General features: G+C 28.7%; 4 protein-coding genes across 6 annotated transcripts; 2 read left to right on the top strand and 2 right to left on the bottom strand.

Moving 5' to 3' along the window:
* The first annotated feature begins 1,740 nt into the window (after positions 1–1,740).
* LOC134836896 (large ribosomal subunit protein mL45) lies at positions 1,741–2,907 on the top strand. Its single transcript, XM_063852168.1, has 3 exons — positions 1,741–1,882; positions 1,949–2,187; positions 2,238–2,907. The coding sequence occupies exons 1-3, from the start codon at positions 1,835–1,837 to the stop codon at positions 2,905–2,907; spliced, it is 957 nt and encodes a 318-aa protein (XP_063708238.1). The 5' UTR covers positions 1,741–1,834.
* LOC134836897 (prefoldin subunit 3) lies at positions 2,889–4,256 on the bottom strand. Its single transcript, XM_063852169.1, has 3 exons — positions 4,097–4,256; positions 3,280–3,677; positions 2,889–3,075 (listed from the first exon to the last, which is right to left on the bottom strand). Exons 1-3 carry the CDS (start codon positions 4,166–4,168, stop codon positions 2,988–2,990), a joined length of 558 nt encoding a protein of 185 aa, XP_063708239.1. The 5' UTR covers positions 4,169–4,256; the 3' UTR covers positions 2,889–2,987.
* An 898-nt stretch (positions 4,257–5,154) lies between these two features.
* LOC134831663 (eukaryotic translation initiation factor 5) lies at positions 5,155–15,112 on the top strand. Of its 3 annotated transcripts, none has more exons than XM_063845460.1 (9): positions 5,155–5,220; positions 5,539–5,654; positions 5,712–5,811; positions 5,874–5,996; positions 11,283–11,497; positions 11,558–11,723; positions 13,202–13,416; positions 13,979–14,416; positions 14,612–15,112. In XM_063845460.1, exons 5-9 carry the CDS (start codon positions 11,285–11,287, stop codon positions 14,900–14,902), a joined length of 1,323 nt encoding a protein of 440 aa, XP_063701530.1. In that variant the 5' UTR covers positions 5,155–5,220; positions 5,539–5,654; positions 5,712–5,811; positions 5,874–5,996; positions 11,283–11,284; the 3' UTR covers positions 14,903–15,112. The 3 variants fall into 3 exon arrangements, with proteins under 3 accessions (XP_063701530.1, XP_063701538.1, XP_063701545.1); XM_063845468.1 differs by having other exon boundaries at positions 5,215–5,291; XM_063845475.1 differs by lacking the exon at positions 5,155–5,220 and adding an exon at positions 5,438–5,478.
* Positions 15,093–17,724, bottom strand: LOC134831686 (tubulin-folding cofactor B). Its single transcript, XM_063845486.1, has 3 exons — positions 17,507–17,724; positions 16,972–17,453; positions 15,093–15,308 (listed from the first exon to the last, which is right to left on the bottom strand). Exons 1-3 carry the CDS (start codon positions 17,606–17,608, stop codon positions 15,191–15,193), a joined length of 702 nt encoding a protein of 233 aa, XP_063701556.1. The 5' UTR covers positions 17,609–17,724; the 3' UTR covers positions 15,093–15,190.
* Positions 17,725–20,146: the final 2,422 nt, after the last annotated feature.

The following is a 20,146-nucleotide window of genomic DNA, read 5'->3' as shown; positions in this document are numbered from 1 at the left end:
ACATTTTTGTCTCTTCACCCGTTTGATGAGAACCAATATTAAATTGTTCTCTTTTCGTACCCTGAATCCATGTTAATTTTCTTAAACTTGGACAGTGCTTAAAAGACTCAACAACTGCTTGCGTACCATCAGTGTAGCTGATATTTGAGTATTCTGGTGTAAATTCTATATATTGTATATTTGGAATATTTTCAATTAATTGTCCAATATTATATGTTATAATCATTTTTTCTAATTTGAGATATTTTAGGGACAGCATTAATCCCATATTAAAATAATATGTGGGATCGAAGAAACAGACTGTCAGTTTTTCCAAATCTGTCCAGGTTTTTAATATACGATTTTCAAAATCTGAAATAATCATGTTTTCTGCATGCAATATTCTTAGAGATATAGTATTAACAAAATTAAAATTCCTTAAGGATTGGTTTGAGATACGGATATTTTCTAATTCATTACAAGCATTGATCAATTTGTTTACCAATGTAACAGAACAAGGTGATTTTACTATTATACTTTTGACTGAAGTAAGTCTCGAAAATTCAAAATTAATCATTTTTTCATTCATTTCAACGTTCTCCAATGATATAGTTTTAGTTTCCTTCTTTAAAATTAAGCGTTCTAATTTCTTCAAATCATATAAAATGACGTTTTGTATTGGTAAGTTTTGCCAGGCTGTATCTTCTTTGATTGAACGATTCCATAAACGGCAAACCATTGAGCTATGAAGTTTTGAAATTAAATCAAGACGGTTAAAAATTTCGCCAAGTAAGTCAAATAATATTGCAGAATCTCGAAATAAATTGATGTCTGATGAAAGCCTAGGTCGTATATTTGTGAAATGTAGAGCATTAAATTGGAGTCTATTTAATCTAACATAAGGTTGCTTTTCAGGAATTAAATCTCGGTATTGCTCAATCAACGGTAGATAGTCTTTTAGAGTTTTTCTCTGTGACAACCTTGTGGTAATGTCATTTTGTCTTAGTTTACGCTTTAGTTTTCTTTTGGATCTATCGTCCATCATATTTTGTCTCTTAGTGTTTTTTTGATGGTTTGTTTGACTTAATTTAATTAAGTTTTCAGGACGATTTGTTATTTTATTTGATGTTCGATTGTATACAATGATATTTTTTTTCGTCCTGCTAAGGTTGTTCATACGAGTTTTGATTGAAATATCATCAGAGTCAGAGTCAATCAATCCAGTTAAGAGTAGTGAACGTGCTTTTCGTTTTGTATTTTTTGCTCTTTTAACATTCTTTGATTTTTCGCTTTGGTCTTTTTTTATCAAATCAATGGGAACCGCTTGAATCCTGGTACCACTTGGAGTCAGTAATGTAATCTTCTTAAACGAGGAGTGAACCTTCTTTTTAGCAATTTTTGTGGCCCCAAGTTTTGCTCTTTTTAAATCTTGATCTGTAATAGCCTGCAAGTGTATATCTTCATATAAATATTTTTTTCTATATTTAAAATTTGAATTAAGTTATTTACCAATGGATCTGTTTGGTTTGTATTGTAAATCAATTTGCCTTTCACTTTTGATGTCTTAAATTTAAGCACAGTCACATTATCTTCGTTTTTTACTTTTGAAGCAATTCGATTCATAGTTTTTCAAAAAATATCATATATAAATAAATACTTTTGTTTTTATATTATCCTTTTAGAGGGATGCGTAAACATCAGAATCACTTCCAAAGAGATTTTGTAATGATTTTGAGAATATATGTAAGTAAATACCATTTTTGTACAGAAATTCATTTTGACTTAAAAATATAAATACTAAGTATATATTTATTAAAATTAATACAGAATATTGTCTTAACTTTTTTTTTTTATAATGTCGAACATTTCGTTATTTAAGAAAAGTTTCACGCCGATTCTTCATGTAGGTCTTTAAATTTGTTAAATTGGTTATTTCGTTTTTGGTAAATTTGTTTCACGCACATTACAGCACGTCTACATTTTAAAGCCTTTTTTGTATCCGATGTTGCAAAACGTGGACCAAGTTCGACATGTAAAACAAAAACACTGGGCTCCGAAGTTCAAAAAACTCCGCACTAAAAAATTCATAGCAATGGATATACCAAATTTGAATGAAAAGGAAAGCGAACTAAGTGAAGAACAGATGAGAGCCAAAATGAAAGAGCGTGGTTTGAATCCTCCACGTCCGTGGATGGAACGCCCATTCAAGTAATAATTTTTGACTTTAGAGGTTCTACATTCTTATTATATAATTTTAGCCTTACTGCAACATCAGATATATTTGAAGCATATGTGCCACCGGAGGGCGATGGGAAAATATCAAGTGTAACCACAGAAGGAGCAAAGCAAAAACTTCAATTTTTGGAAAAAAAATCTAAAAGTTATTTAGCGGTCAGAAAGATCCGTAGTTATGAAGAAGATTTTGATACGAACTCGTTCGTTCAACAAGCGCAAGATATTTACATCAGTGCTCATGAAGCATTGGCCAAAAGGGATAAATATCAATTAAGAGAATTCGTTACAGAAAAGGCGTACTTGGAAATGATGCATAACACCACATGTAAAACGATTTGTTGGAGATTTTTAAAATCTTTGGAACCACCAAGGTTAGTTCATGCTAGATGCACAAGTTTAATTGATAAAGAAAACGCTTTTGGTCAAGTAACAGTAAGATTTCATACACAGCAAACATTAGCTATATATGATCGGTTTGGAAGATTAATGCATGGAAGCGAAATTTTAACAAAAGATGTGTTAGAATACGTTGTGTTTGAAAAACACTTGGCAAACGAATATGGTAGCTGGCGTCTTCATGCAAAAATTATACCGGAATGGATGCCATCACAACAGTCCTCGTTATATACTTACAAAAACAACGAAAAAAAATCTACCGAAAATGAAGAAAAAACTTTTTCTGCAAGTAATTAAGAATTTATTTCTAGCTAATTTAAGAAGTTAAAATCAGCAAGAAATATAAAAAAACATGATGTAGCTAGTACATGTTTATTTTAATGCATCTTTCCTTGAGATTCTCTTCGTTTTACATCCCAATTATAAACACGGGCCATATTGACTTCAGTAGTAGTTAATTGATCCCTAGTACAAAAACAAAAAATACTGGGTCATATAAATAAATAAAAAAAAACTAAATACATATTGGTATTCAAACTTAAAAAAATATTGAAAATTAGCGTTTAAAAAAAATTTTGGAGCACATATATCTATTAAGATAAATATCTTGATATACCTAATGTTAAATAAAATATTACGATAAAATTTTGATTTTTTTTTCATATTTACCGTAAGAACTCTTGGTCATATTCCAAGCATTTTAAATTTTCAACTGCCGCGGTAATATTTTGTTTCAATAGTTTTTCTGCTTCATTCAAATCATACTCCAACATCACGTTTGCTCCTAACCAAAGACAAACAGTTTTTGTGGGTGGAACACTTGCCTTAACAAATACTTGCTCACTCAAAAGAGTTTGAGTATCTAATGTATCATTTTGTTGTTTCAAAATCTTTATCATGTCTAATGATTTGGTCAAATCTGGTATTTGTGTACGGAGACGTCGTTTTCTGGCCAAAATATTGTATTCCATGAACTTGTATTTGCTATGTTGCTCGTCAAGTTGCTTTAAAACTGACTCCACATTGTTCTGGTTATCTGTTTGAGCCATAAATGCATCAACATCTTCCTTTATATTTGAATAAACATGAAAGAAATGAATAATTAAATGTCTATCTATAATAGTTGAAATTATTTATTTTGATCAATAGCTTTTTTAAAAAGCGAAAAAATGTTTCTTAAAAAATAAGTGAAAATATCTAGTTTGTATTCTAAAATTAGGTATTAGTTAAAAATTTAATTTTTCAAATAATAGTTTTCACTCTGAAATGATGGTATAAATTTATTAAAATTACTACTTTAATCAGTACTTTGGAATATTGCCATTTATTTTTTTTAGCAAACTTCTTTTTCAATGTTCCAAAATTTTTGAAATCATTTTCGCTAAATTTCTTTGTAGATACAGTTTTTAGATGTGAAACATTTTCAAAAGAAACACATGATTTTTTTACTATATTTTTTTAAGGTTTGTCGGGCTCTTTTACTTACCACAAATTTGCATTCCGGTATTCCGGCAAAAGATTTTTGATTTTCTAATAACTTTGGTACATCTTCAGCCATTTTAAATAATTATTAACAATATTTATCTTCAAGATACTATTTTCTTTAGGTACTCGAAAGCTAAGTGGTTTATCAATGAGAGTAAGGGATCTAATCGAAGGAATACATCAGGTAAATCTCCCAACATGCAAAGACCACCAACAATGAATGCTTCGTGGAATCAATATATTTACATTTCATATATATGATATCTCAGTGTTACCAACTGATCACCATTTTAGTGAATTTTACCCTTTTTTTCTTGTCGCACTAAAAAATATATTTCAAACAAAAAGTGGTAAAAACATTTTCTCAGAATTGTAAAAATATTGGGTGCATTCAAGATAATTCATCATGATTTTTTTCTGTGATATTTTTTCGATCATAAATCTGTTTTTTGATGAATATTTTTGACTTTAATGGCATTTTTTACGATTTTCGATGTGTCCCGCTGAATCGAACAATCCATCTTATTTAACTTGAACGCGTTCGATGAAAAAAATTTTGGAAAAAATCATTGATGTCCATCGATGAGAAATCTTGAATGCACCCATTCACATAAAAAACAGTAAAAATTTTTGAAAGATTGAAAATGTAGGTCGATAAAAGTAATAAACGAATCCGTAAAAATTCTAAATGCACTATTTAGATAAGAATTTAAAATTATTAATTATTTTGGATATTTCATTGAAGCTTATCGGTAAGGCTAGTAAATTTGCCATTTGTACATACACCTTATTTTTTTATTTTTTAAAGGAGAAATCCACCCTCAAAATAAAGCAATCAATTTAATTTATAAAACAGAATGTAAATTTTGCACATACGCATTTTTGGCAAATTGAGGCAATTCAATTTTAAAAAACTAAAACATGTGGAGTTTTCGTTCGTCCACGATTTGTTGAACCTTAAAGCCAATACAGAGTAAAAAAGTACATTTGTGCAATGCATCACATTAGTCATTCATTTAAATTTTGTAAATACATTTTAGAAAATACTCGCAAGCTGGGGATAAAAATATGTAAGACATACTTGTCAAAATCGCTGGTCGAAATAAATACTTTGAATAGCAAAAAGTAGGTATTAAATTCATGAAATTTTGTTATAAATGTCCACGTGTAAAAAGTGAAAAATCTTCTATCGTTAAGTAAGCTAAACTAGTATCGCTTTAATTTGTAATATGAACTAACTATTATAAAAAAGTGATGATGAAACACGTCGTATGACTTTAAGATATTTTTAGAAAATATGTGAATCCTCTTTAAAAAAATGAAAAAAAAGTGTTATTAAAAATATGAATTGCACATTTAAAATAAGTACCAATCTATATACTGGTGAAAATATTGCATGTTCTATTAACTAAGAATCTATATTGTTTTTTTCTTTTTTTACAGATCAATCAATAATTTATCATCAAAATTACCATTGAAATACTACCTATTGGATGAAATTGAAATAAAGATCATTCAAACCGGAGCACAAATTTATATGACTTTGGATAAAAAACAAGGTAAGATTATTTTATTTCAGTCTCTTATAAATTTTCCATTTTTTTTTATTTGTTTAGAAATACCAGTTGTCATCGGAGCATCTCCGTATATTTTATACAAAAACTTGCGAATCAGTTCATCGTGTATGAATTCTTATTGGTGCAGTTTCAATCATAGGTATTTCATAAGATTTCGATCTAAAAATTGAAAGTATATATTTATTCATGTATCTATTTTAGAACTACAAAAGCCTCAAGTAATCGACACCGAAAATTACAGCCGTTTAGAAAACCGTGAAGAAAGTTACGTGTACCTAATTTTAATTTTGAATATATTTTCAAAACAAAAAAAAATCCCAAAAGGTACATATCTGCTTATATAATAAATACTATTTAGTGCATTAATGGTATGCGTGGAACAAACCTTATTGCATAGTTTTCTACTACAAAATGTATTTTCATCTCATAAAACTTAAGATAGAAACCAAGTAATTCCAATCAAAAATTACACCTCGGTACACTGAAAATTCAAATTTTCCGTGCGGATGCATTATGTAGCTTTCGAAGAACTGATTTTATGCTTCTTCACGTCTATAATTCGTCACGTCGAATCCGTAGCTCGAAGCTGAAGAATACCAAAATTTAGTCAAATCCATACAAACTTCAAACCTCCATCTAAACCTCTAAAGTACAAAGCGTTTAGAGCCCAAATCAAAACTTTTTTTCAGTAGTTTTTTTGTAATCTTTAATAAAAATCCTCCGCCTGGAAAATTTGAATTTTCAATGTACCGCGGTGTTTTTAAATACTTTTTGGTGTTTACATGGAGAAAAAATGTGTTAAAAAATATACATTTTAAAGAAATATGCAAAAAACAGATAAAAAAAGTTTTCAACTTCAAAAATAGATCTATTACGCTGTTCCACGAACCCGAAAATTGCGTCTATCATCAACCGGACCAATTTTATTTGAAAGAAGGCTAAAAATGATGATTTTCCTCATTTTAAGATTTTCCAAATCGAGCTTTTTTATATACATTTTCTTACAACTCACTACCGTAATTTTTCTCTGTCCCCATCATAACTTCGTTATTTTAAAGGGTAGAGAGCTCAAATTTGGGTCAAAACTTAATGAAATTTTTCGCCCACGGTCCCCTACTAATCAGATTTGCAATTCGAGTTCTCTATATGGGACCCCCCATATAAGCCTATATACGAAAAATCACAAAATTGATCATAACGGCATGAAAGAAAACTGTGAGAGACTTCATTCAACCGCCATACCAAGGCGGATCCAGGGGGCCGACGAGGCATTCGCCCCCCGTAATAACCCAAAACCCCACACAAATTTTGAAAATTAGAGAAAAAAATTATGAAAATATGGATCCGCCGTTGCTAAAAAAACCCAACACTAAAAAGTCAAAAATAAAAAAAAATACAAAAAAAAAAATAAAAAAAAATTATTAAAAAAATATATAAAAATATATTAAAAAATATATTTAAAAAAATATTTTCAAAAAATATTTAAAAAAAAATATTTGAAAAAAAATATTAAAAAAAAATATTTAAAAAAATAATATTAAAAATAGATGAAAAAAAAAGTGTTAAAAAACACTAAAAATAAAACATTTTAAAAAACGAACTAAAAAGTAAAAAATAAGGGCCTTAAAAAACGCACTAAAAAAGATAAAATAAGGTCCTCTTGTTAGCCAATTCTCTTTTGTTAGCCAAGGTCCTTTGATCAGCGATATTATAAATTAAAAACTAAAAATGTGGAGTTTTTAGTCACATACTTTTACCTAAATTTTCTTCAGAATTTGAGAAAAAAAATTAAAATAGGCCAATATGGTTTGTTTTGTAAGGAAAACGCTAAATTTGCAATCTTCTAAATAATTTGAAGAATATATAAGTTGTTTTCCAAATAAGAATATCATTTTGATTCAAATTTGATTAATTACGACATGTTTGATTTATTTTTCGTTCATTTCAAATAAAAGTCTTTGTATATTTTATTATAATTTGTGTCCTCTCAGGATAGTTAAATTAAAGGCTCAATCACTTTATTCATTTTAATTAGGCTTTCAAATAATTTTTATCATTTAGCAATAACTTAAAAAAATAAACCGTAATTAATATAGACGATTTTCTATGTCAATTTAACAACATTTGTGCAGTAAAGATTTGTTTATCAAGTTAATTAATAAAAACTCGATATATATTTCGTTGCTATATATTTAACTAATTGAAACAATTTTTCGTTTATATTCTTCAAAATCTAATTTGTTCTTGACTTTTTTGAAAACTATGTATTTAAAACAACAAACCAATTTTCAAACTCTCTACAAAACTTTGAATAAAAGTTTAAAAAGTTTTATTTCCTGACATGTTAAATTAATAAAAATCTTTAATTTAAATCTTTGATATACTTTATCGAAATTAATATCGAATTTAATATAATCTCTTAATATTAAAAAATACTCTTAATATTAACATATTAAACAAAGTATTTGTTATGCAAAACCTACCACAAAACAATATAAAAATAAAACTCCACATTTTAGTTTTTAATTTATAATATCGCTGATTAAAGGACCTTGGCTAACAAAAGAGAATTGGCTAACAAAAGGCCCCTATTTTATCCTTTTTAGTGCGTTTTTTAAGGCTCTTATTTTTTACTTTTAAGTTCGTTTTTTAAAATGTTTTATTTTTAGTGTTTTTTAACACTTTTTTTTCATCTATTTTTTAATATTATTTTTTTAAATATTTTTTTATAGCTATAGACATTTTCGACCCAAAACAATCATTAAGTACCAAAAAATTCTGTTTTTCCAAAGGGATCGAGCTCTAACTTTACACATAGGCTTAAAGTAGTTAAAATAACAATTCTGCAAAGTTACAGCCTTCTACGACTTGCGTACGGGAGTTACCGTCATCGTCTTTTTTCTAAGAAAAAATCTCTCCAAAATCAATATTTTAAAATGATGATTTTTTGAAACTTCGAGTTTCAATCAAATTTCTATTGGATCATGTTAATTGGCTCAAAAACTAAAACTTTTGTTGCAACACTTTTGAATTTTAGGGACCAAAATGTATGAAACGGAGGTCGAAAATCACATTTTGGCTTATTTTCATACAAAATCTCATTTTACATAAGCAACTTTTGGAAAAACAAATTATTTTATGTTGCTGGTTTTACTTTTACAAAGCAAATCAAAAAATCAATTAACATTTTTTTGAGCAAAAGTCAAAAGTAAAATATACCTAATTGACTTTGAAAAGAAATAAAAAAAAGCATTGTGAGAACGAAGTCGAAAAATATTATTACTTTACAAGGATTACAAGGTTCTCACAAGGATCTCATTTATTCCTTTTTCAGTCAGAGGGAGTCAGCTTAGTACAGTGGTGCGTATCTGACTGGTGAGCGTAAAGTCGTCGGTTCGAGACTTGAAATCATGAAAAACTTTTCTGATTCCAATCGTGCTTGAAAACTTACTGAGATCTTCAGGCATTCCTCGGAGATTTTGAAAAATCGAAAATTTCGAAATGATTTTTTTGGACTTTTTAATCAATAATTTTAAAAACAAAATATGTAGGCATCATTAGATTGCGAAGATCTTTCACTTTAAAATATTCATTCGCATCTCTAGATGCATTTTCATCATTTTAATTCAAACAGAAAATTTGCGATTTTGTCAAAAACGTGGGTTTCAAACACTAGTTTTTGGACAATAAGTCCCTTTAAATTCAACAAATATCGGGGTCTATATATGTAATACTCTAATTTGGTATCTTTAAGGACACCTGCAATTATTGATTTTGGTTTAACATTTCTAGTTAAGGAGAAATTTAAAATTAAATTTTGTTTGAAAAAAAAATCAGAAATGCCGCGTGGGTTTCAAACATCATTGATTAACTCCTTAAAAATATTTAAATTTTTAGATTTGTCAAAATATTATGAAAATATATCCCCATGGCCATCGAAAATTCATTAAGAACTTTAAATTTAATTTATAAAGATCCGAGAAAAATGACTTTGAAATTATTTCAAACGCTATTTTCGTGGGTTTCAAACGCTGGAATGCCTGTCTTTTAGAAACCCTTTGGGACCTAATAATTAATTTTAAATCCCGGGCGAAAAGGATAAATCGCACAACTAACATTTTTAACAAACTGAGAAAAATCGATTTAAAGTTTTTTACGGTTTTTGAGCTGTAAAGATTTTTTTAAAAACTATATTTCTCCATTTTTTAACTTACAAAAGTAAATAATTGGTCACTAAAATTAATTTTTGTACAGAAAAATATTTTATCTAATCTCTAAGGGGTAGTTTTGGGAAATTTTTTATTGAGAAAAAGGATAAATCGCACAATTGCACAAAATTTCATATAAAAATGAGATTTTTTAATTTTTCCAATTTTAAGATTTTTCCTAATTTTTTTGTTCAAGTTGACTTTTTATGTAATAACAGAGCATAAATAACACAAAAACATGAACAAAAACCGATTTGGAGAAATTTTTATTTTTGACTTATTACCAATTTTCATGCATTTGTGCGATTTATCCTTTTCGTCTATTCTTTCTATTGAAATAAAACTCATATTTTTTCAAAATTTTTGAAAATCTCTCAGTGTATCTTAAAATACTCGTCTTTAAGCATACTTTCCCATTCTTAACTCAATTTTGTCAAAAATGTCAGTTAAATCGCACGATTTATCCTTTTCGCCCGGGATATATTTTTTTAAAGATATTTTAAACCTTAATTCAATCATAAAATCATAAAACTAAAAACATAACCCACAGAAAACTTATTGCAGTGACTGCCATAGGTAAAGAGGTTACATTTGTATGGGAGGTCGATTTTAGACGAGACACACATTCCTGCATCATTAGATTTTTTAAATTTGCACTGGGACTCGTTTATATTTGAATTTTTCGTTATAATTTCGAACTCTTATATGGAAAACTATTTTTGTTCATTGGAAGAGATAATGTCTTGATTCCACAAATGGGACCAGAGTTGAGCAAAATAAGCATGAACCTTTTGTCTCTTAAGAAAGCCGTAAGATAGGAACTACGTGACTGACAGAAGCTTCAGTCAGAGAATAAAAAGACCTATAAAAATTTAAAATTTAGATTTTTAAAACATCATCAAAACAACTATTTTAAATTTTTATTTATCAGCCATCTATTACGGCGTCGGAAGTTTGAGGGGGGGTTGGGGTCCATGAATTTCCGATGGATATCGACGTAGGAAAATACGACGTCGTATAAATTCTCTATAGTTAAGAATTTTTGTTTCAATTTGTCAGTAATATTTAAGCGCTTCATACTTTTTTTTATCTGTTTTTTAACTTAGTGAGTAAACATGTACAATTTTTCACATTTCCATATAAATTTGAGCTAATTTTTTTACAATTTTTCTTGAAAAAAGGGGGAGTATGCTACTAAAAAGTACGTCGTAATTTAGGGGGGTGGGGGTCAAAAAATGTCCCTTTTTATCCGACGCCGTAAACGGATGGCGCCATACCTACTTATGACCCATTTTTTTAATAAATCAAACAAATAATAAAATAAATAATAATAAAATTTAGAAATAAATTTTAAAATAAATGCATAGGGAACTTGATTTTAAATTTTTATTTATAATTCAAGCCATGGGTACAGTCAACGTAAACCGTAATGTAACTGATGTTTTCTACCGTTATAAAATGCCGAAAATTAATGCAAAAGTAGAAGGCAAAGGTAATGGAATTAAAACTGTAATTGTAAATATGATTGATGTTGCTAAAGCTATTGGACGTCCTGCAACATACCCAACAAAGTACTTTGGATGTGAACTAGGAGCTCAAACTCAATTCGATTATAAGGTATAAAACTAAAAATCGCTTAAATATATTTAACTATTTTCATAATTAAACGATTTACAGAACGAACGGTTCATTGTAAATGGATCACATGACGCAAGCAAGTTACAGGATTTACTTGATGGATTTATAAGAAAGTTCGTTTTATGCCCAGAGTGTGATAATCCTGAAACAGAACTATTGGTATCAAGTAAGAAAGGCACAATTTCTCAAGGCTGTAAGGCATGTGGTAAGCAAGAACTTCTTTCGGTTCTATACAAGTTGTATACTTTTTTACTAATGGAGATGTAGATCTCTTGCACCGCCGTCTTTCGAGGAGCTCTTAAAGGTTTCCTAAAATATTAAGAAAATTTCAAGCACGATTGGAATCACATTTTTTGTTATAATTTTGAATCTCGAAGCGACGACAAAAAGTTCTTCTATTTCTTATATTTAGACTTCTTTCGTCGCTTCAATTTTTGATAGTCAGTTATAAAGAACTGTTTGCATATTACATATTTTAAATATAAAATGGTAATTTTTTTCTAAAAAAATATCGAAATTTCGGTTTGAATTTTATCATAAAATAGTAATAGAACTGAATAACTGAATAGATTATTGCTAGGTCTATAAAAAAAGATGAAAATTTTGCTTTGTCGAATTATTTTTCTTCTTACTTTCAAAATTTTATGATAGTTTTAAAAAGTTTTATCGCAAAATAAGAACAAAAACGTAACGAAAAAAAAAGTATGAAATAAAAAAATATTTAAAAAAATATAGGTATAAAAAAAAAATATTTAAAAAAAATAAATAAAAAAAATAATATTAAAAAATATATTTTATGAAGTTTTCAACTTCTTAAACAAATTTATATTTAGATTTAAATTTAGATATATGTACCCCTGACTAAAATGGAATTATAAAAACAAAATCCCAAAATTTAAAACAATTATCCAAATTGAACAACAGTTTTCAATTAATGTTGATTAGTTTAATATAAATATAAGATTCAACACACTTGCCCAAAATTTATATCATTTTGGTCAGGGGTATATTTTTATCTTGTCCCTAAAAGTTTGATAAGCTCAGCGAGAATTTCATAATATGAATGACTCTCTCTCATAAGAAACTTGTTTCATGCTTTATAGTTGGTTTTTTTTTCAATATTAATTTGTTTTAGAAGTTAAAAACTTCATAAAATATATTTTTCAATATTATTTTTTTATTTATTTTTTTTAAATATTTTTTTTTATATATTTATTTTTTTATATATTTTTTTTTAAATATTTTTTTATGTCATACTCTATAGTGTTAGAAGTGCGCGCACTCGAGTAGATCATTTTTCTCCATGGAACATATGCTCGGAAACGCATAGTTTCGACGTCACCCCGTTAGAAGCAATATTTGTAGTATATGTTCCATGTACTACTTTGTTTTTGGTGCATTAAAAAGTCTCATTTCTTGATACCCTATCGAGAAAACATCGAAAAATTATCAGAACCACAGGCGGTAAGGTGCTAAACGACAGTAAACTGACAGTAAAAAATGAGGCGAAAAAGAGTCAACAAAATTTTTCTTATTCTTGGGTGGACCTCACGCAAAGACAATCAAATTTGGATTTTTATAAGGGATTTTTTAAACTGGGATTTTGGTATTTTTTAGAATGGAATGCCTTGTTGTGTAATATAATATCTTTTTTTTATTTTTTTTTTTTTAATTTTATAAAAGGATTTCATGGGCCATTGGAGGTGAATCATAAAGTTAATACTTTTATAATAAAAAATCCTCCAAACATAAATCCTGCAAACCAGGGTGCATCTCTTACCGAGAGCAAACGAAGTAAAAGGTCAAAAAAAACTGGAGATAATGGTGAAACTACTGAGGCTGATACTAAGCATGAAGATTTCAGCGAAGTTGTGAAATCGGAATATAATGATGTACATGTATGTAATTTAAAGTTGTAGAATATTTTTAATATTTGAAGCGAAGAATAATTTAATTCTCAGACATTAAATAATTAAAAGTTTATTGTAAATTCAACATCATGAAATTTGAAATTAACATATATCTATAGAGACTTATATTTTATGCCACCATCCATTAAGTAAGCTCCGAAATTCCATCTTTTTTATCATAAGTGATAATAATTATATATATTTATTTATACGGGTGATAATTATAAGTTTTTTAAAAAATAGTTTTTCATATTAAATGGCTGACTTTTTAAAAATCATCAATTTAATTTATCTTTAAAATAATTTTAAATAAAAATAAATAATGACAATTACATGATAATTCAAAATTTCTTAAGTTTCTCTATGAAAATTCATCAAAAATCATTAATTTATGAAATAGTGTAACTTTAAACTGAAAAAAATTTTGGAATACCCTAATGGAGTCTGATAAAATATAGCCCCTATAGATTTTAGGTAAAATAAAAACATTATAAAAAAGGCTTCGCTCAACTTTCGACGCTTATTTTAATATTTCATTTAAACGTTAAAGGAAGATGAAGATGATGATGCCGAATGGACTGTTGATGTTTCGGAAGCAGCTGTACGATCTCGTTTACAAGATTTGACAGAGGGTGCAAAAAATATGACCATTTCTGAGGATGTGGACAAAAGTGAAAAAGAGCGATTGGACATATTTTATGAAGAATTAAAAAAACGTCGCGACGCTGGAGAACTGGACAATGTTCAAGTACATAAAGAGTTGACCATTGAAGCAGCTCGATTAGATGTTCAACAAAAAGCAACCCTTGTATTAGCAGAATTACTCTTTGATGCAAACATCTTACAACAAGTAAAAAAATATCGCAATTTACTTTTACGTTTCACACATAATGACTTGAAAGCACAAAAATACTTGATCGGTGGTTTGGAACAAATAATTGCACTTCATAATGAAAAACTAATGAACAATGTTGCTACAATCTTGAAGGTAATTTTTATAAAATACTCTTTAGGCTAATACAATTATCAAAAATGAATATTTTTTTCATTCAATCATCCCACTTGCGAATTAAGTAGATATCTCAAAAATTAAGGTCGGAGGAAATCAAAAACATTTTTGATAATTGTATCGGCCTTATTTAAGTTATTTGCTTGCTGTAATTCAAAGATTTAAATATTTAAGCTTTTTTACGACAACGATATTCTTGAAGAAAAAGCTATCTTAGAATGGGCTTCTAAGATTAGTAAAAAATATGTATCAAAAGAAGTAGCTACAACCATTCATGAAAAAGCAAAACCTTTTATTCAATGGCTCCAAACAGCAGAGGAAGAAGAAGACTCCTCCGATGAATCTGATTTTGAAGTAGAGTATAACGATCGTGTGCAAGTGCTTAAAAAAGACTCTGCTCCAAAAACTATTCAAGGAAACCAAGATGAAGATGGTGAAGATGATGTAAACATTGACGAAATATAAAAAAGAAAAACAGAAAATATCCTATCATAGATGTTCTGAAATAGAGGGTCACGTTTTTTAACTTTATTTTCAACTTAATCTCAAAAAATAATTTGTTATTGGTATTCACAAAATGAAAATAAAACATGTTTGATTTCTTATAACTGAAGATTTGTGCTAGCTTATTACACGAAATAAAACTATATGAGTCTGAATGTTTTCATTAGTTTATATTATGATCTTTAAAATTATTATTAATGACACTTTTGAATAAAAAATAAAATTTTTAGAGCTAGAAAATGATGTTCTCTACAACTCATCATCAATATTGAATTCTTCCGGAGGAAAATCTCCTATTTCAATAAAATTTGGGGAAACGAAACTACCATATTTATTGCAACACTCAAAATAACGCTTACCATCAATCCTGAAAGTAAAAAAAAATAAATATATTATGTGAATTTATGTCGCTAAAAATGAAACTTTAAAATAAAGTACGATGCCACATTTTAAAAGTCAAAAATTCGATGGGGCAAAAAAAAGTTAAAAATCTTATCAAAAATGACAGTCATTATTTTCAAATTTTTGAGGTCCCTTCGAACAACTTTTTTCAAATTTCGATGATTTTTGAGCCATTTTTCACCAAAATTTGAGTTTCCGGGCTATAACTCGGAAAATATTGATTTGCGAGCATATGTTTCTTGAAGAAAAGTAATGTACACGAGACAACTAACATTTTTCCCCCTTAAAAATTTTCGGAAAATTTTTGAAAATTTTTTTTCGCTCATATGGATTGTCGTCTCAAGCACATTATTTTTCTCCATGAAACATATGCTCGCAAATCAATGTTTTCCAAGTCATAACCGGAAAACTCAAATTATGGTGAAAAATACCCCAAAAATCATCGAAATTTGAAAAAAGTTGTTTGAGGGACCTCCAAAATTTAAAAATCTAAATATGCCATTTTTAGTACGTAAAAAGACCTGCCTTTTGAGTATATGGACGCCGATGGACGCCCCGAAGTCCCCCCCTTACCCCCCTTTCAAAACTATTTTTCAAAAATTTTCCAACATTTTCCGAGAAAAGTGGAAAAATTTTCTTAGCCCTTGCCAAGACCTTTCCAACAAGCCCACTCTTTTGAATCTACTGTACTCCATTGGGAAGTTATGGCTGAAAAACGAAAAACCTTTATTTCCCCCCCACACCCGATACGGGGGGAAATCGGAAAATCTAAAAACGCAAAAGTTCTTATTTTTTCATTAACTTTAAGTTCAGCTATTAAAATAATTCAAGTTGTACTTGAAAGCCAAGGGTTCAAGCTTTTTTGGTCATCCCCCAAAGTTTCATCAAAATCGGAAGACATGATTTTTGAACGTCGTTCATCTCACGTAGAATTCGTCGTTTATCAAATTTTTTAAAGTTATTTTTTATGAATTACCTAGTTAGACCATTAAATTTAATTATTTCGCTTTATGTGACCCCCCCTCCGATTTAGCCGAAAAAAACTCAGGGGAAAAAATAAAAATATTTAGAAAAAAAGAAAAAATTTTGACTTTTTGAAATATATGTTCCATATACTACTTTTTTTTTGGTGCACAAAAAAGGGCCATTTCGTGATACCCTATCGAGAAAACATCGAAAAATTATCAGAATCACAGGCGATAAGGTGCTAAACGACAGTAAACTTTCTACATTTTTTGACAAATGCCATTTTTTGGGCAAAAAAGTATCCTTATTTTCATAGCCGAGAAATTAAAAAAAAAAAAATTAAAAAAAAAAAATTCCTAAAAATAATTAAGCTAAGTGAATCTAAACATCGACTCGAACACAAAAAGAACTTCTGTAACAAACATATACTACAATTCGAATTTGCTTTGCTAATTCAAGGTACTTTTTTGTTCTTTTTGATTGAAAAGCGATAATGATAATATCCAGTTAACATTAAAATTTTATTAGATATGAATTTAACTTGCTTTAAAAACGCAATTATTCATTGAAAATTTGATGACGATTGACGTTTAACGTCAAAAAAGTAGTAAAAAATTAAATAATTTTTGATGTTTGAAAAGTTGATGTTTTTTTACACTTACGATCCATCGTTATTTCCTAAGGGTTCATCGAATTTCACTCCAATAAAAATTCCTTTTTTGCCTTCTAATGGTCCATTGTACATTACAGTGCCGAATCTTGTAGGTTTTCCTTTACTGGAAACCTTGCATCGTACACCAACTTCAGCAGCATTGATAGTTCGTGCCTCTTTTTCAGATTGCTTTACCTTTTCATTCTCTAGTTTTTTCATCTCTTCTTCATTATATTTACCAAGTTTATTTCTTGTCAAAAAACTTTTTAAACTGTCTGATCTCTTGTCGTATTGGTCTTGTGTTAATTCAAATTTCGGTACATTTTGGTCAAACAAGATATTATCGACTACATGAAGACGCATCCCGTCTTTAATATCGAACGATCCTAAAATTGAGTTATTATCATTTAAAATTTTTACAAGTTGATCTCCATCAAATAATTCGATTTGCATTGTTCCTGCGCTTCCTCCTGTGATGACTTCTAACTTGTACTGTAAGCATTTTTGTTTTATTATTTTATATTTACAATTAATCACATACTCACTTTCAATTCTATGATTGTTATGTTCTTTGGAAATTTTCTTTCAAACGACACTGTATCGTTTTGGGAATTCGATACATTAACAACGACGAAACTCGAGCTCATGTTTATCTTCTGGTAGTAATGTATTAATTCTTTAACCAAATGAACGACTTTTTGTTTCCATTTACTTCTTATTCATAAATATATTTATATATACCTGCTATTCATTTTGACAGTTTTTTGACATTTGCCCTATGTGTTTTTTCAGCAAAAAAATAAATAAATATTTTTAGCTGCTTCAAATTTATTTTGAAAATGTTATCCGTTGCATCCGTTTATCCGTTTGTCCTATGTGTTTTTAAGCAAAAAAATAAATAAATATTTTTAGCTGCTTCAAATTTATTTTGAAAATGTTATCCGTTGCATTTAAAAAGTCAAGAACTCAATGAAAAAAAAAATAAAATTAAAATAAAAATAAAATTAATACTTTAAAATTCACAAAAAATTACCTAAATGTTTACTCGACTCCCCCATAATTTTTATGAAAAATTACCATGGGGGATATAGAAATTATATATTGATTTTGAAATACTTATTCATATTACCTAAATGACTTAAGAAATCAAGTTTTGCTACTTAGCTTTTCTAGCGATATTTTAGTTGTTTTTCAACAATTTGGATATTTTACATTCTTTTAGAGGTCATTCATGAACATTTCGATTCAAAAATCAAGAATTATTTTTTTTGCAAAAAAAAAACGATCAAAAAATTTAAAAATTATTTTTTAAAAAATTTTTTCAAAATAATTTTTGGAATAGAAAAATAAGTCGAAACGCTAATTTAATAACAATATCATAGAAAATGACTCAAAAATGAACAATTTTATTACTTTTCCATACGAAATGGTACAGTGCTGGAAAAAGGGTTAATTATGGCTGTGTGAATTCATGACAAATGTAATGATTTGAAACTCTTTATATAACAGAATAGCGCCTGTTATTGATAAGATTGTACCTCCAAAACAAGCAATATTTTGTCATGGACGAAGTCAAGCAATCAAGTACCTTCCTCGGCGAACTTTATAGAAGACGGCTTCCAGAAAAAAGACGACAGAAGACTTCAGTCTGGCGTTGTTTTTGTGAGGTTAACAAGCTGCCTTTCACACCGTGTGGAAGAAAGGTTTATTGTATAAATTCCTGAAGATTATCCCATGTCTCACCTTATGTGATCTTATATGAAACATGCTCGGTGATAGAATTTTTCAAGTATGTATTTTTGAATGACGATTCAAGTAGCTTGATAAAACTGAATGATGTATTTACTGCCACAAGGGAGATTTTGTCTCCGCTATTTTTTAACCTCTATTTGACTGACTTGCCATTAACATCTGCAAGAAAGTTTATTTATGATCATGATATTGCATTAGCAATACAGAAGAAATATTTTGCTGCAATCGAAACAAGTCTCACCAATGACATGGGAAATGGCGTTTAAAACCAAGCCGGTTTCACTCAGCAGGTGAATACTGTGCTCCTGTCTGGTTGAATAGTACACATACGAAACTTGTTGACACGCAACTGAACACGACTTTATGTCTGACATCTGGTACGTTCGATCCAATCCTCTTAAATGGTTACCAGCACTCTACGACATTGCACCATCAGATCTTCGTCACCAGAACTCGAGAATTCGTGAAAATCATTCAATCACAAGGAAGGCACCTTACTTTCGATTTACAGACTGCTCCCTATCACCAATTGAAATCGCGAAGCCCTACGTTGAAATTGGTTGAAAGACTTTCAACTCAAAATTTCTCTTTGAATGACAAATGAAAAGAAAGATGGAAGACTTCCGGTCTTACTTTTTTCGGGTATCAATTTTTCGAATTTGGCTCGAACCGAAACGATAAATTTGATCTCCAAAGGCATCAATGGTGTACTTTGAATCGATTGAGAACTCAACAAGGCAGAACAAAGGCCATGATGTAAATATAAATGGCATTTCTCCGATGACCTACCTGTGTCAACTTTAATATCTAGAGAATTTGAAAAGCTTGAATGACGAATCCATGGAATATGTTATCAAAATGAATTTTATTTATATGATGTATTTTTTTCTTACGTATACGTTAAATATGTAGTAATAAAAACGAAAATCTGTGTAAAATTTCTATATTCGCCATCCCCCCATTTTAAAAATGTAACGCGAAACAGAAAACTTTTTTGAAACACCCTTACAAAAATAATATACATATATTCACGGTTAAAATAAACAAACAAAATAACGCCGGAAGCAAAAAACGCTATTCACAAAAAATAAAATATTAAAAGTCTTCATAAGAAATATTTACAATTAGGTGCATTCGAGAACGCTCATCGATGGAAATCAAATTTTTTTTCCAAATCTAACGCGTTCAAAGTAAATAAAATAGATTGTTCGATTAGGCAATCATAAAAGATCAAAATATGTCATAAAAGTCAAAACTATTCATCAAAAAACAAATTTATGATGGAAAAAATATTGCAGAAAAAAATCTTGATGGAAGAAATGAGCGATTTTTGCAACAATTTTGTACTACGATTAAATCAATTTTGTATAAAAAATACATGTTAATTTTTTTTTTAAATCTATCATTTATAGTGTCCGATTTTCCATTTTGAG

This window comes from Culicoides brevitarsis, chromosome 1, assembly GCF_036172545.1.
Source record: "Culicoides brevitarsis isolate CSIRO-B50_1 chromosome 1, AGI_CSIRO_Cbre_v1, whole genome shotgun sequence".
In the NCBI taxonomy this organism is placed as follows: domain Eukaryota; kingdom Metazoa; phylum Arthropoda; class Insecta; order Diptera; family Ceratopogonidae; genus Culicoides; species Culicoides brevitarsis.
The sequence above is the reverse complement of the archived record's forward strand: the minus strand, read 5'-3'. Positions and strand labels throughout refer to the sequence as shown.